This window comes from Haliotis asinina, chromosome 7 (assembly GCF_037392515.1).
Source record: "Haliotis asinina isolate JCU_RB_2024 chromosome 7, JCU_Hal_asi_v2, whole genome shotgun sequence".
In the NCBI taxonomy this organism is placed as follows: Eukaryota; Metazoa; Mollusca; class Gastropoda; order Lepetellida; family Haliotidae; genus Haliotis; species Haliotis asinina.
The window spans coordinates 38,275,279-38,289,569 of NC_090286.1; the positions used below are offsets into that span (position 1 = coordinate 38,275,279).

The following is a 14,291-nucleotide window of genomic DNA, read 5'->3' on the forward strand; positions in this document are numbered from 1 at the left end:
ATGTTTATGTTATAGTTCGACTGTTCATGAATGCATAACTCCCTGAACAGTTAATCCTTTTTTCAAATAATGGGCAAGTGTAACAACCGTTGTACATAAAGTGTCTCCTTTACGTTTAGAATTGACTGTTCGTGTTATTTTGGAATATTTTCGAAGTAATGATAGGATATGATGATCGAAACTTTCTTTCTTTTTCTGTTCTGTTCCATTATCAATGGGCTAGGCCTGCTTATAACCGTTTGCATTTAACTGCTTAACCCGAACCACTGAATTTGATTATTGTGGTGGGATGTCTAGTATGTTTTTGTCAGTATATTTGTTTAAGTATTTGCAAAATGAGGCAATCATGAGTACCATGAAAGAATTATTTTGAAATATGTGAAATATCAAGGAAATTCCTATTTCATCTAAAAATGTCCAATACAATTTACCTTTCTCCATAGATAAATGCGTTTTACTTTCGCTGAAACTGCGTCAGGAATACAACACCCACGATGTATATCTGTCCGTGAAAGAAAAGCATGATGCGTTAGGGATTGTATAACTATAAACCTATGTACTAAAATGTACTAGTAGCATAGAGGACGCTTAACCGAGGCATATTTCCTGAAATGTTATCCTTTTTCATATAGACACAGCCAGCGTGGTCCCGATTACTGCCGTGATAATTGTCCTCATCGTAGTTTTAGTAGTCAGTATTGTGATCTATATCAGGTACGTTTATCAATATTTAAAATCTACAGCGTTTTAATATACTGAGCGCTACGTGCCTAGAAATTTCCTTTGAAAGCAACAGGTGAGACAAGAACCGTATACGTCATGTTCTGGCTCTTAGGATGCAATCCACGAATGAATAGTTTGTATGTGAAGGATGCTCAAAATTATTAAGTAATTAATCATCTTGACAGATTTGCTTCTTTCAGTTTTAAACCACATACATACCCGTGAAGATACGGGTTAGAATGTGTCTTCAGCAACCATGCTTGTCATTAAAACGTGGCCAGGTTTGTTTAAACGGTTGACATCTGTCAATGCATTGCGTAGATCGATGCTCCTGATGAACACTGGGCGGTGGGATGGCCTAGCGGTTGAAGTGTTAGCTCGGGACGCTGAAGACGTGGGTTCGATTCTCTACATGGGCACAATGTGTGAAGCCCATTTCTGGTGTCCCCCGTCGTGATATTGCTGGAATATTGCTGAAAGCGGCGTAAAACATAGTCACTCACTCACTCATGATGACCAATGGATTGTCCAGTGAACGAAAAACCTAGACATGAGCCATAATCAATACTCCATTTGTTCAATCGTTGTAGGAGACGAAGACGTCATCAGGCCACCTGCTGGGGAAAGTGGATGGATAAAGGGGTAAAGTGCTCAATACTATCAGAAATATGCCTAGTCGGGCTATACATAGCTTAAGGTTTAGTTTGACCATTTGTGGTCATTCATGCAAACCATAGGTTTAGCAATACATGATCCCAGAAACATTCTAATTTTTATAGCTATGTTTATGTTATAGTTCTAGTCAGTCTCCTCTATTCACTGGTACTAACTATGTTTGTGAGGTTACTCCCTTATTAATCATCGAGACAGTGAATATATTGTTCACTTAGTTTTGGTGACTATCAAATAACATAGCCAAGATTTTAGTCTATGAGTCTTGACGACAGGCTTACCAGTCTTGATTTTTCCATTACCAGGGACAAATATTTCAGTGTTAATACTTTCAGGGTTTTTTTCAATTAATGTGAATTATAATTTTATTATCGATTTTTAAATGAAATCAAATTGATTGATAAACATTGAGTCCAAGGTTTTATTTATTTATTTATTTATTTATTTATTTATTTATTTATTTATTTATTTATTTATTAAAATTGGAATTAAAAGTCAGTTACTGACATTGCTGGTGACTGTATATCCTCAAAGGGGTTTGAAGTAGCGTAAAATTAGTGTACTGCTGGGAGAATACGTAAGTCCCAAAACATTCAAAGTCAAATAACTTCTCCACTCTTTTAATCGTGGAATATGTGTCATGTTCATGTATAGCCTGATTGCTCCGAATTGCTAACAGCTGAATGAATGATCCAAATCCACCTAAGGTCCAAGCAGGAAGCAGATGTATTGTAAGTTTCCATGGTCGTTAGTTCGGTGATCCTCCTTCAGTTGTTCACAATCTATAGCCTGTCTTTATATTGTACTGTTCTCATTGAAATGCTTGAATGATGACATGCTACCTTTACTTTACTAATACCTGTAACGCACATGCAGTCACTGATCTTTGTCAACAGGTTTTTAGTTTCTATTTTTGTTGTTCTGTAACACAAAATGTATTATTGTTCTCGTAACGATGTGGCTGAAATATTGCCGTTGTGAAAATATATATTAACTCACTCACTCTTGGAGACAGGAGTATTGGCGTTATGTTTATTTCAAATATAAACATCCGTGCGTAAAATAAGCACCACCCCGTATTTTTGTCAGTTATTTTGTCTGAAATGAAATTCTAAACCCTTTCCGAAAAATATTTATCATGATAGAGCGAACATTTAACGTTTCAAAAACGAAAACATCACTGAAATTACCATTTGCAATTAGGATAATTGACTATATTTAAAACAATTCTTTTCATGTCCTAAAACAAGTTATCTTATACTGAAAAGTGAAAGTAATAATTGACTGTTTTGTGGCTTACATTCGTTATTTATTGTTTGAATGGATGAAAGTTTGATACCTAAGATTAGGAAAAGTTAAAGTCAAACTTCAAAAAGTAAAATTTCAAAATGCAGTACAAGCTGCTTTTACAAACAAAACAAACTAATAAATTTTAGCTGTAATCAACCGGCAATGAGAATACAATAAACTCAAAATCATAAAAGATTTATACCAAAATATTATTAATTGTTGAATTTTTTCAGTTTTTGTCAATGGTCTGAATTTTTTACATTCGGGTTCTTCTTGATTATGCATAATTAAAGCTTACTTTAGGTGTAAATGTCATTTTGGTATGCAATAGAATAATTGTTACTTAAACCATTACTATAGTATGTAGTTTCACAGAAGAGGAATAGTTTTGGATACAAAAATCAGTCCCATCACATTTTTATTAACTGATTCTATCATAATGAATAGAAAAGGTTATGGTATTTGCAAATATGTCAGTGGATAAAGCTTCTTTCACTATTGGTTCATTGTATTGAGGGCTATACCCTAAATTTTGTAGCATCCTATTTTCAAAATAGGGTGGTTCTAATTAATGCACGGGTAAAATAATTACAAACAACTGTCAGTTGCTTAGTGAATGAAGAACAATGCTAGAAGCCAACTTACAACAATCCTTTTCTCTCTTATTTGTAGGAGAAGCCATGGGGCGACTTGCTGGGATAGGAGGATGCACTGAAGAGTAAACTAAAATAGTTACAGAAATGATATTCTAGTGGTGTTGTATTAAAAATAAGTTGAAGAGGTCCCTGCTGAGTAGGGTAATCCATTTTGTTCAAGGTTTTCCAGTCATCAACACAAAGTGGGTATTCTGTACGTTAACCACGCGCGGCTTACTTACTCGTAACAACTCCTAACTGCACTGCACACAATACGTCCCAGAAACGTTTTTAGTATCCATACACTTATATTTTATTCAGTTAGGCTCTTTATCATTGACACAAACTTCTCTCTTGAGAACTGTGATTGCAGAGCAGGAAATACTTAGAATAATTTAACCATAGGTTCAGTTTAGCATCATCCCAGAAACGTTTTAAATTTATGCATAAATTTATATTTTATTCAGTATCAACTTTGATTCCGATATATCACCCAATTTTGTTCAATCGTGAATTAAGAATGGAGTTCCCCTACGCTTTTGAAGAGTAGGCATAATGTATGCATGCTGTGGAAGGTAGGAAAGCGGGTACCCGGAAGGTATCATGGACACACACTACTCTCGTGAGAACTGTGATTGTAGAGCAGGAAATGTTTAGATAGTGTTACGTTTATAGCCATCATATGTTGTGTTCACTAATATCCCCTCATGTATTCACATAGCGTTAGTCACTAGTTTCCCTTTTAGGCTGATATCGAAATATTTGAGACGGATTTACAACTAGTCTGTTTTCTTGTTGACACCAAAACCTTAATTTCCTCATGCCACATACATACATACATACATACATACATACATACATACATACATACATACATACATACATACATACATACATACATACATACATAGACAGATATATAGATAAATAGATAGATACAAAGATGTATAGATAGATGTATAGATAGATAGATACATGCAAAGATGCACACATAGATACATACATATACACATGATATATGATACATACATACATACATAGGTACATGATACATACATACATACATACATACAATGTACATACATACATACATACATACATACATACATACATACATACATACATACATACATACATACATACATACATACATACATACATACATACATACATACATACATACATACATACGTAGTATTGAGAGCCCTCATCGTCCCTAGTATGAGTGACCTACCTTTAGTTGTTGCAGGGAGACTATATAGAGATTGTTGCAGATAATCCCTGGTTGTTGGTGATCTGAAGCCTCTTGTATATTGTTTTGTTCTGTAAGAAATATTGTCGTACGATTACCCGGTAGTGTTAAGTTTACATTTTTGATAATCAGATATTTCATTGTCCTTGGTTGACCCCAGTTTGCATACTTGGGAACGCCCCACAGAACGATCCACTTGAAACAAGAAGGAGATATGTTGTCTGATAAATATCCAGAAGTTCATTTTCCCCGTGCGTATCACGCATGAATTGTTATAGCACACTCGATTTGGGAACAGGTATAGTCCCAGCGAATTCAAATCAACACAATATACTGAGCAAATATGTTTAGGACCACCGATCCATTTCACGAAGCAAATGACATTTTCCTGGTTTTTTTTTAACAAAATTGTTGAATATCTAAAATGCTTGCCAATGCCCCAATCATCTATTTGTCTTCGTCCTAACTAAAGGTTAGCGTGGAATATCAGTATCTTATGCCTGAAATTGCAGTCTTATCATTCGAAGGGATATGCGGTGTTGATTTCATGTCACGGTTAGCATGTATTGCACGTGCATAATCGTCAAGCTACCTGTATCGGCCAAGTGTACTCGCCCAATTTGTTGTATCGCCTCTCTTGTCACAAATGCGTTTAGTGCGCAGGATCATCTAATATGTGTCTGGCAGTATATTGCCTGAGTTTAATATGAAACACTCATAATCACGATATGGCTAAAATACTCCCGATTGTTTATATGATTTTTTAATAACTGGTAGCAAAATCTTGTAGTCTTATTGTTCGCATTAAGTTGTATTCTGCTTAGTTACAAATCCCTTGTTCTTCATTTATTATACAGGATTATTATAAGTATTATACAGGATTATGTCCGTAATTCATAGCACAGATAGTGCGTTTCTTACTGGAGATTAAATATGTTTTCAAAGTAACGTCTTGAGTTGCTCTGTGTCAAAAGTAACATACAGGTAATTTTGCTGACATTTTATTATTTTAGATCCATCGAATAAAGTCTGACCAATAATAGATGCTTATCTTGGTTGTTTTAACGTATGTGTTCCGAGGCTTAATCCCCGAATCGCTGTGCTCATTATAATCAGTGATATCTACAGCGTGTCCAATGGTCAATGACCTGTCACATTCTGCTGCTATGAATCTCACAGGGACAGCCCCAGTATATGTATATAAATCGTGAATACTGTAGATCACACAGTGTGTGATATGCGATCACTCTAACAGCATTTTCAGAAGACACGCAATGCAGTTTTAATTTGAAAACGTTTCATCTCATGTAAATTGACATGTAAGTCCTGGGCGATCATGGGGGAATATGTACGGTATCAGCTTGTAGCAAGTGTGGAGTCATCCCATAGATGACATTCTTTCTTTGTCAGTTTGCTGGCGGAATTGACCTCTTTTTGGCCATGTGGGTGGCGGTTGTTTCGAACCCCAGAACGAGACTCGGTAATTTTGTGGCCGCTCCAAGCTGAAAGGGAGTCAACTCTTGAATTGTAATTTCAATCTATGTTTTCATTCATTTTATGCATCGTTGGTTACGGTGGTTTCATATGAAAGCCTAGGTATCAAAAACAATAGATGTCTGGTAAACATTTAGGCTGCACATAAGCAAAATACAATGTTATGTTATAAATATATTATTATCAGCCATGTCAAGTTTACACCGCGAATAAGGGGCGGCAAGTGCTTACATTTAAGCATACAGGAGTTACCCCCCTTTCCCGCGTGCAAGTGCCATGATTCACACATAGAGGTTAACGGGTGTTACTTCATAAGATAGAAGTTGCTGTTCATTATAAAGCAGTGTTCACACATAGAGCATTGTTTTACCTCAGTCGAAAACTCGGAGATTCCTGCCATCATGTATAATATCGAAATATATCGATATGTATTGAGTTTACCTGCCAACATAAAGCCACCCATTCAGACGGCCTCATTACATTCATTGATGTGTAAGAATACACGCGGACGTCAGAGGAAACAGCTGCGAACGAAAGTATGGATAAACGATCTCCCTGAAGTACAGGGACCTTCCCGCAGGATTGCATCTACATGTGTATCACGATGAGGTGGCTTGTCTTGGTGGTTTCTCTAGCAACATTAACCGTCCTTGTTTACGGAAATACCTCAACAGACAAAGGTAAGAATCCTACAAAGTACACCATGGATATGAGCCATCGGATAAATCATGTTTAGACGGTCATGCAAAGAAGTCATAACTAAACCTTAAGATGTGCGCGTCCATTACTCACCAAACAAATAGTTGTTCATCAAAATTCCTTTATTTCTTAGTATATGTCTGATGTCTTTTGTATCTTAACAGTATTACCTCGACGTTTTCATTTCGTGAAATATGCCTACAGTGTCTGTTATTGTGAGATTCCGTCTGTTTGAATGTTTGTAGCTGATAATAACAATGCTATTAAAACAACAAATGTTTGATCATTATAATGTTAACGCTTTCTTTCACGTTTGTCTTCAAATCAGGAATTCCGATCCTTAACATATTCGCAATATTATACACAGACCTACTTTTCCTGTATTGATTGGTTATAATCAAATTTCTCTGTTCACTCCATTCCTTTATTGTACTTCTTAACTCAGGACGTCTCTATTCGAAGTGTGTAAACAACAGCTGGAGTGAACGACTGCATGTTAAGATCTCTCGAAAATGAACAAGCCTATAACATTATCTCATTTGCTCATAAATTAACTTCGCATTGTACATGTAATCTGAAATGTGTTTGAATAATTGTTGCAATTGTTTACATGGCATGTTCTCAAACTGTGTGAACAATCCTGTTGGATAATCTTTAGAATTTTTATAACACCTTACTTAATGAGGCATTACGTACGCACGTATGTATGTATGTATGTATGTATGTATGTATGTATGTATGTATGTATGTATGTATGTATGTATGTATGTATGTATGTATGTATGTATGTATGTATGTATGTATTTAAATATCTTCTGTGTTGAAAAATGGGTACTAAAATACTGACTTAAGAAGTTAACTGGCCAATTTGCGCAGTGCCCACTCTGTGACGGCGTTAGTGCTCTGCATTAGAAAGTGGATGAGTGAGTTTTACACCAGTCACAGCAATATTCAAGCTAAATGATGACGGTCTGTAAGTTATAGAGTCTGAACCAGACAGTCCAGGGATCATGAACATCGATTTACGTGAGTGGGATACGATGACATGTATCAACTAAATCAGTGAGCAAGACCACCCGATCCCGTCAGTCGCCTTTTACGACAAGACCACCCGATCCCGTCAGTCGCCTTTTACGACAAGGCACTCGATCCCGTAAGTCGCCTTTTACGACAAGATCACCCGATCCCGTCAGTCGCCTTTTACGACAAGACCACCCGATCCCGTAAGTCGCCTGTTACGACAAGACCACCCGATCCCGTCAGTCGCCTTTTACGACAAGACCACCCGATCCCGTCAGTCGCCTTTTACGACAAGACCACCCGATCCCGTAAGTCGCCTTTTACGACAAGCATGGGTGACTGAAGATAAATACTAACGCGGATCTTCAAGGGATTCTGATGCAGAAAAAAATAGGAGATGTAAAGATGTGTTCAAGCAATAAAATACCGTATTATTCCTGAACCTGTGGTGTCTGTTTACAGTATTTATAACAGCTAAGACTCAAAACGGATCACAGTGAAAATGTATTCTACGATTCAAACCTGATGATAGCACAGTGAAGGATGAGGACTATTTTATGGATATACATCTTTATTTTGTATAAGCGACGTTTGGACATAGGTTCTAATGTCGTTGTCAAGCAAGTGAGTATGACACTAGAATCTATGTCGAAATAAATAGTCGTTATCCTTCATACACCCCACTCCTAGGATGCCAGTCAAAGAACATATCATACCATTGTTAATTGATTTTCTTGAGGAATAGTAACTTTTCATGTGTTAAATATAAATATATAACAGTAAGCGATAACACCATAATGCATTTGATTGTTACATTGATTCTGTTGTCATCAGGTTGTCCTGAAGGTAAAAAAGAAGGTGATATATGGACAAAGCATGGCGAAACGGAATGTGAGACCTGCAGGTGTGAAGAAGCCATCACGGTTTGCAAAGAGTAAGGTCATGCATGTACATCAATTATCATCATTAAGATCCCAGCGATCGCAGTAAGATGATTATCCTATCAAGTCACGCTATCCCGTTTCGTCATCACAATAACAAACGAAATAATAACGACACGATCCCGTTTAATAGTCACCACAGTAACAAATGAAGTGATGACACAATTCCGTTTAGTCTTTGCAGTAACAAACGAACTGATAACGAAAATATTTGCTCTTCCCTGTCTGCATTATAGGACCCATGAAGGTCCGGGGTAGAATAGGCCTTCAGCAACCCATACTTGCATAACAGGCGACTAACGGGGTCGGGTGGTCGGGCGACTTGGTTAACACTTGTCATTGGTTCCCAGCTGCGCAGATCGATGCTCATGCTGTTGATCACTGGATTGTCTGGTCCAGACTTGATTATTTACAGACCGCAGCCATATAGCTGGAATCTTGTTGAGTGCGGCGTAAAACTAAACTCACTCTGGATCTATCAAATGTATGGTTTCATTTGTATATGTTTATGACAGATGCCCCGGTGGAGCAAGATACGATCACCTTTCCGCGAACACCTGGTGTCATCACTTGTTCAGAGTAGTCATAAACACATATCCAGGATGTAGTCGGAAAAGAAAATTGTCTCTGCTTTGGTCAGAGATTTCATGTGGATAATCACACTAGATATGGAAATGGTTTGTACTTATAAATTTATAAATTCCCTTCATGAGGAACTATTGTTACCACCGAAAGGTCTCAAACGACTCAACCCGAAAGTCTTCCAATTCCTGTATTTCTCTGCAGTTGTCTGGAAATGCAAGACCCTTTCATGGTGATACCCGGCTGCTACCCCAAAGAGACCCAAGTCAAAGATGGTGAATACCCTTCCTGCTGTAAGATGGACCGAAACATCTGTCCCAATGACAAGGACTTCAAGACGTCTGAACTGGAGGCGTTTCAGAGTCAGCAGATGGTGGACATTACCCACAGGAGGAGGAAGAAGTAGACTGTGACTTGCTGCGTACAAGGGCAGCGTGACTTATGACTGATGCCTTCCAGAAATTTAACTTGATTGAAGTCATGTATTTTTATAGGGGTGAAATATTAAAAAGCACTTGCAATGTACTCTCTTGGTAGTTTATCTTGATAATGTTACCTATATAAGCTCTAGTATAATATCTGTTCGCCGCTTACTCCCAACTTACTCTAAAAATAAGAATAAATGAATCGGAGAGTCAGATTAGCTGACACGGTGGCTAAATGTCACATCCAAATTGTGTAAACTGATGCCCACGATATCAGTCACTGGAACCTCAAGACTCGATATTTACAGTCTCTGATATGTCACAGATGAAAAACTGTTAAAAAGCATGTATCATAGCTTTTAGGTTCGATATTTCGAAGATCTTTAAATACCTTAATTTGGAATCTACAATGGGTGTCACAGTTACATCTATACGTATGTGTAACATCAACATCAACATTTCCCCCCACATGACCTTAATATTAACAAACCACTGTGGTGCATAGTAACTAGTCCTCTTTTGTTTTCGTGGTACGAATGACATCTTCATCTGCTGGTGGTCTGGAAAGGATCAGACATTTTGAAAAGGATGACACAAAGGCAACAATAATGGCTTCTCTTAGATGCACGTTGTACCGAGAAATGGTCTTTTTCCGTGGACAAACTGAAGTACGGACAGACCTCTACATCAATGTATACGGACGAACAATCTTATGGGAGGTTAGCAGCTAGAGCTAGCATCAAATCTATACTTTGTCGTACTAAGTAAGACGGCAACATTTTCAAATGTCTGCCTCTGTCAACCCACGCCCTGCCCCTGTCTTTCAGGATTTCCTGCAAGAGGGATGATTTAAGTCCCTATGGTTCCCAGTAAAGTTATCTCTATTTCGTTGCTGGCGAACTATAGCCCGGCTTTATGTTGTATTGTTGAACATGAATGTGCATATGGTTATTGTTATGGTTACGCAGACAATTCCTTCAAATCTAAACGATTGTTGCATCTTTTAAAAACCTGTTTTCACCGTTAAGAGGAGAAGAGTTTTCACTGTACACCCGCCGGGAGGTCGCGTTTAAGCAAATGAAGTTTAATTCGAGACTTGACCGTAGACAAAACATGGGAACAATACCCTAGCGATGAGCTTACTGTCGTAAATGTTTTTCTCACTACACGGGGAAGAATGAAACCCCGGAAGGGCCATCACTGCCAAAGTTCCCATACGACATATAGCCTGGACAGAACTGTAACAAGAACATCTACCTTGTCCCCAGTGGGCGAAGTGCATATGGAAAATGTGACTCGTGAGTGAGTGAGCTTTTAGCAATATTAGTAATATCACGGAGGAGGACACCAGAAGTGGGCTTAACATTTTGTATCCATGTAAGGAATCGAATCCGGGTCTTCGGTGTGACGAATGAACACTTTAACCACTAAGCTACTTTCTTATCTTTTTTCTGTCAAAAGATGCTAAATGTTATTCCGTTGCTTTCAGCTAGGAACAAAATAAAAAATGATTTGAGCAGAGATGTACATTCAATGTGGAATGAATTTTGTAGCATTGGTGTGAATTTCTACGGAAACGCTGAAGGGACTTGATGAAATATTATATATTTTGTGCGCACGAGTTAGTATGTTGAGTGCACGAGTTAATATACTGCGCGCTCAAGTTAGTTATCTTGAGCGCGCGAGTTAATATGTTGAGCGCTCAACTTAATATCTTGAGATACACTGATGAATATTAAGCACTTCATGTCGAAGCGAGTCATGCGAGTTTTTCAAGCTTATTTCAGTCTTTGGTTCCAATACAAAGATGTACCACATCTTCTTGTCAAAAATCAGGCTATAGTATTGTTAGTATGACACTTGAAACGTATTCTGAGGTGCATGTCCCTCTTTCGCACCAGATAAATGATTTGCTCTAAGACTGTACTGCGGACCAAATGGTCATTGTTGTATGCATAAAAAATGTATCCAGTGTGGTATAAACGTAAAACAGAATACTGCACGGTCGTTGCTAAAGGTGTTAAACCTGGATAGTGTTGAATGTGGTATCTTAGTAAGACATATAGTCTGCATGCGTGCTATACATGCACATACTAATGGATCAAATAAATCAAGACGGTTTTACATGATACTGTACAGAGTTAAACTGCCATTGTTAGCAAAACTGATACTGCTACCACCAAATCCAGACTACAGACTATAGTTCCCTGAAAGAGGTCGACTTTACTTCCAACACACCAGACATCAGTTTTATAATATGGTATAACACTCAATGTTTACATTTTTCATGTAATACTATATATACATAATAAAGCCCCAGCACAAAACAAGTAATAAAATCTTTTTGCTAGTGTTCATAACACTTCGTACCAATATTAGACATTGCTACTATTCATGACCGCATTAAACTCCTACTCATATTTATGTTTCATTCTTATTATGACACTACAAATAGCTCCACCTGCCTTATCTGAAAAAGCAAAAAAGTGGTAAAATCGGTAACAAAGAATGGTATTGCTAGGCAAAAAGGTCCCTTCAGCGCTTCCGTAAATTTCAAATCTCCTCGATTACGATTCTTGCTATTTCTAAAGTCTTCTGAAGACGCTACAACTCGCTGTGCACACCGGGGATCTAAGATCATTTATTCGAATCAAGATTCGTTATAAATATGGTTCAATGTTTGACAGCACTCACCCATTCACTGGCTCACTCACTCACTAACATACAGCCGATTAACGTTTCTGGCGTGATTCTCGCTGGATCTCGCTTTTGTTTGACCAGGGTTTTAAGGTTAAAGCGTTCGCTGGTCACATCGGAGACGTGGTTTCCATTTTTCAAATGGTTACAATGTGTGAATTCCATTTCTGGTGTCCCCCGCCGTGATATTACTGGAAAAACACTCACTCACCCACTGTGCATAAATCTCACAACTAAATATAAAGTGTGGTAGAAGGAACATCACTCATGCATCACGTCATAGTTCAATTCAGACATCGTGAAGTCATAATGTACAAACATCGTGAAGTCATAATGTACAAACAACGTGAAGTCATAATGTACAAACAACGTGAAGTCATAATGTACAAACAACGTGAAGTCATAATGTACAAACATCGTGAAGTCATAATGTACAAACAACGTGAAGTCATAATGTACAAACAACGTGAAGTCATAATGTACAAACATCGTGAAGGCATAATGTACAAACAACGTGAAGGCATAATGTACAAACAACGTGAAGTCATAATGTACAAACAACGTGAAGGCATAATGTACAAACAACGTGAAGGCATAATGTACAAACAACGTGAAGTCATAATGTACAAACAACGTGAAGGCATAATGTACAAACAACGTGAAGGCATAATGTACAAACATCGTGAAGGCATAATGTACAAACAACGTGAAGTCATAATGTACAAACAACGTGAAGGCATAATGTACAAACAACGTGAAGTCGGTATGGCACACTCCCAAGTATTTATGTGCATTAATGCATGTTAGTCTGCCATCCGATACGCATTCTTTGTCATTTATGAATTATGTGCATGTGGCATTGAAATGGCGATGAACAGCAGTGAAACACCGTGCTGTATACACTGTATAACACACTGTACAAGAAACATGACCTTGTAGCGTACAACTGTGTTTAGTGTTCACAGTATCAAGTTGATGTATCGGACCCCCTATATAGAGGATGAAATAATATTTCCATATGAATATACACTCTCACTTCCACCAGTTACTGTTACAGCCAAACCACCTCACCATGTCGTAAATATTGTACACAAACAAGCCTGAGTACTTGGGTAAAACGGTAGGTCAAAGGTGACGTGTTCTCCACGATTTCACCTGTCATACAAGTGGAAGGAATGCTGAAAGCTGATGTTTGTACCTCTCAGCAGCTGATCATATCATCTGAAGCATCAACATCGTTGCTGTGAGGGATATACTATCGGTAGGTGTTGAAAGTCGTAAGGGGTGAGTATGTATATGTATATCTTATTATATATCTAAATTCGTTGTTACGATTTTCACGACTTTCTAGCATCTTTGTCAGTGTCAGTAGCATGAATTTCAGTGTCAATAGCATGAATGTCAGTTGATCCACGGTTGAACAACGGTTGATCCACGCAACAGTCGGTACACTCTGTGACGTGTCAAAATATTACAACCTGGCTAGCTATTCTCGAAACGTTCGTAGCCCTACGAACTTCTTAAGCCCATTCTTAACACACTGGCTACGATCAAGGTTAAGAATTCTTAGGACTAGGAACGTTTCGAGAATAAGGGCCATGTTTCTGTTCACTGCATTGTAACTGCGTTCATGAGTACGTATGTGTTCAGAGACTCTGTCGGTGGTTTCATCTAGTGCAGAAAGGGATGTCACTAAATATTATTTTCAATATTTTAACACGAACAATACTTGATTTTTGTTTAAATTAATACATTTGTATTGCATGATACGTTTCAGATAATCAAAAACAATAAGGTTTTATATGTCTCGTTATTGTTTGAATACATTGGCCAGAAGACGTCATATATGTATTGAATGCAC

At 37.7% G+C, this 14,291-nt stretch overlaps 1 protein-coding gene across 1 annotated transcript; it reads left to right on the forward strand.

The window, feature by feature from the left end:
* The first annotated feature begins 6,610 nt into the window (after positions 1–6,610).
* On the forward strand, positions 6,611–9,833 carry LOC137291804 (uncharacterized). The gene is made up of 3 exons (XM_067823335.1): positions 6,611–6,746; positions 8,620–8,719; positions 9,513–9,833. The coding sequence occupies exons 1-3, from the start codon at positions 6,659–6,661 to the stop codon at positions 9,712–9,714; spliced, it is 390 nt and encodes a 129-aa protein (XP_067679436.1). The 5' UTR covers positions 6,611–6,658; the 3' UTR covers positions 9,715–9,833.
* The last annotated feature ends 4,458 nt before the right edge of the window (positions 9,834–14,291 follow it).

Coding starts and splice junctions, on each gene's coding strand:
- LOC137291804 (XM_067823335.1), top strand. CDS start 6,659: ATGTGTATCACGATGAGGTGGCTTGTCTTGGTGGTTTCTCTAGCAACA. Junction 6,747..8,619: donor AAATACCTCAACAGACAAAG/GTAAGAATCCTA, acceptor TGTTGTCATCAG/GTTGTCCTGAAGGTAAAAAA. Junction 8,720..9,512: donor GCCATCACGGTTTGCAAAGA/GTAAGGTCATGC, acceptor ATTTCTCTGCAG/TTGTCTGGAAATGCAAGACC.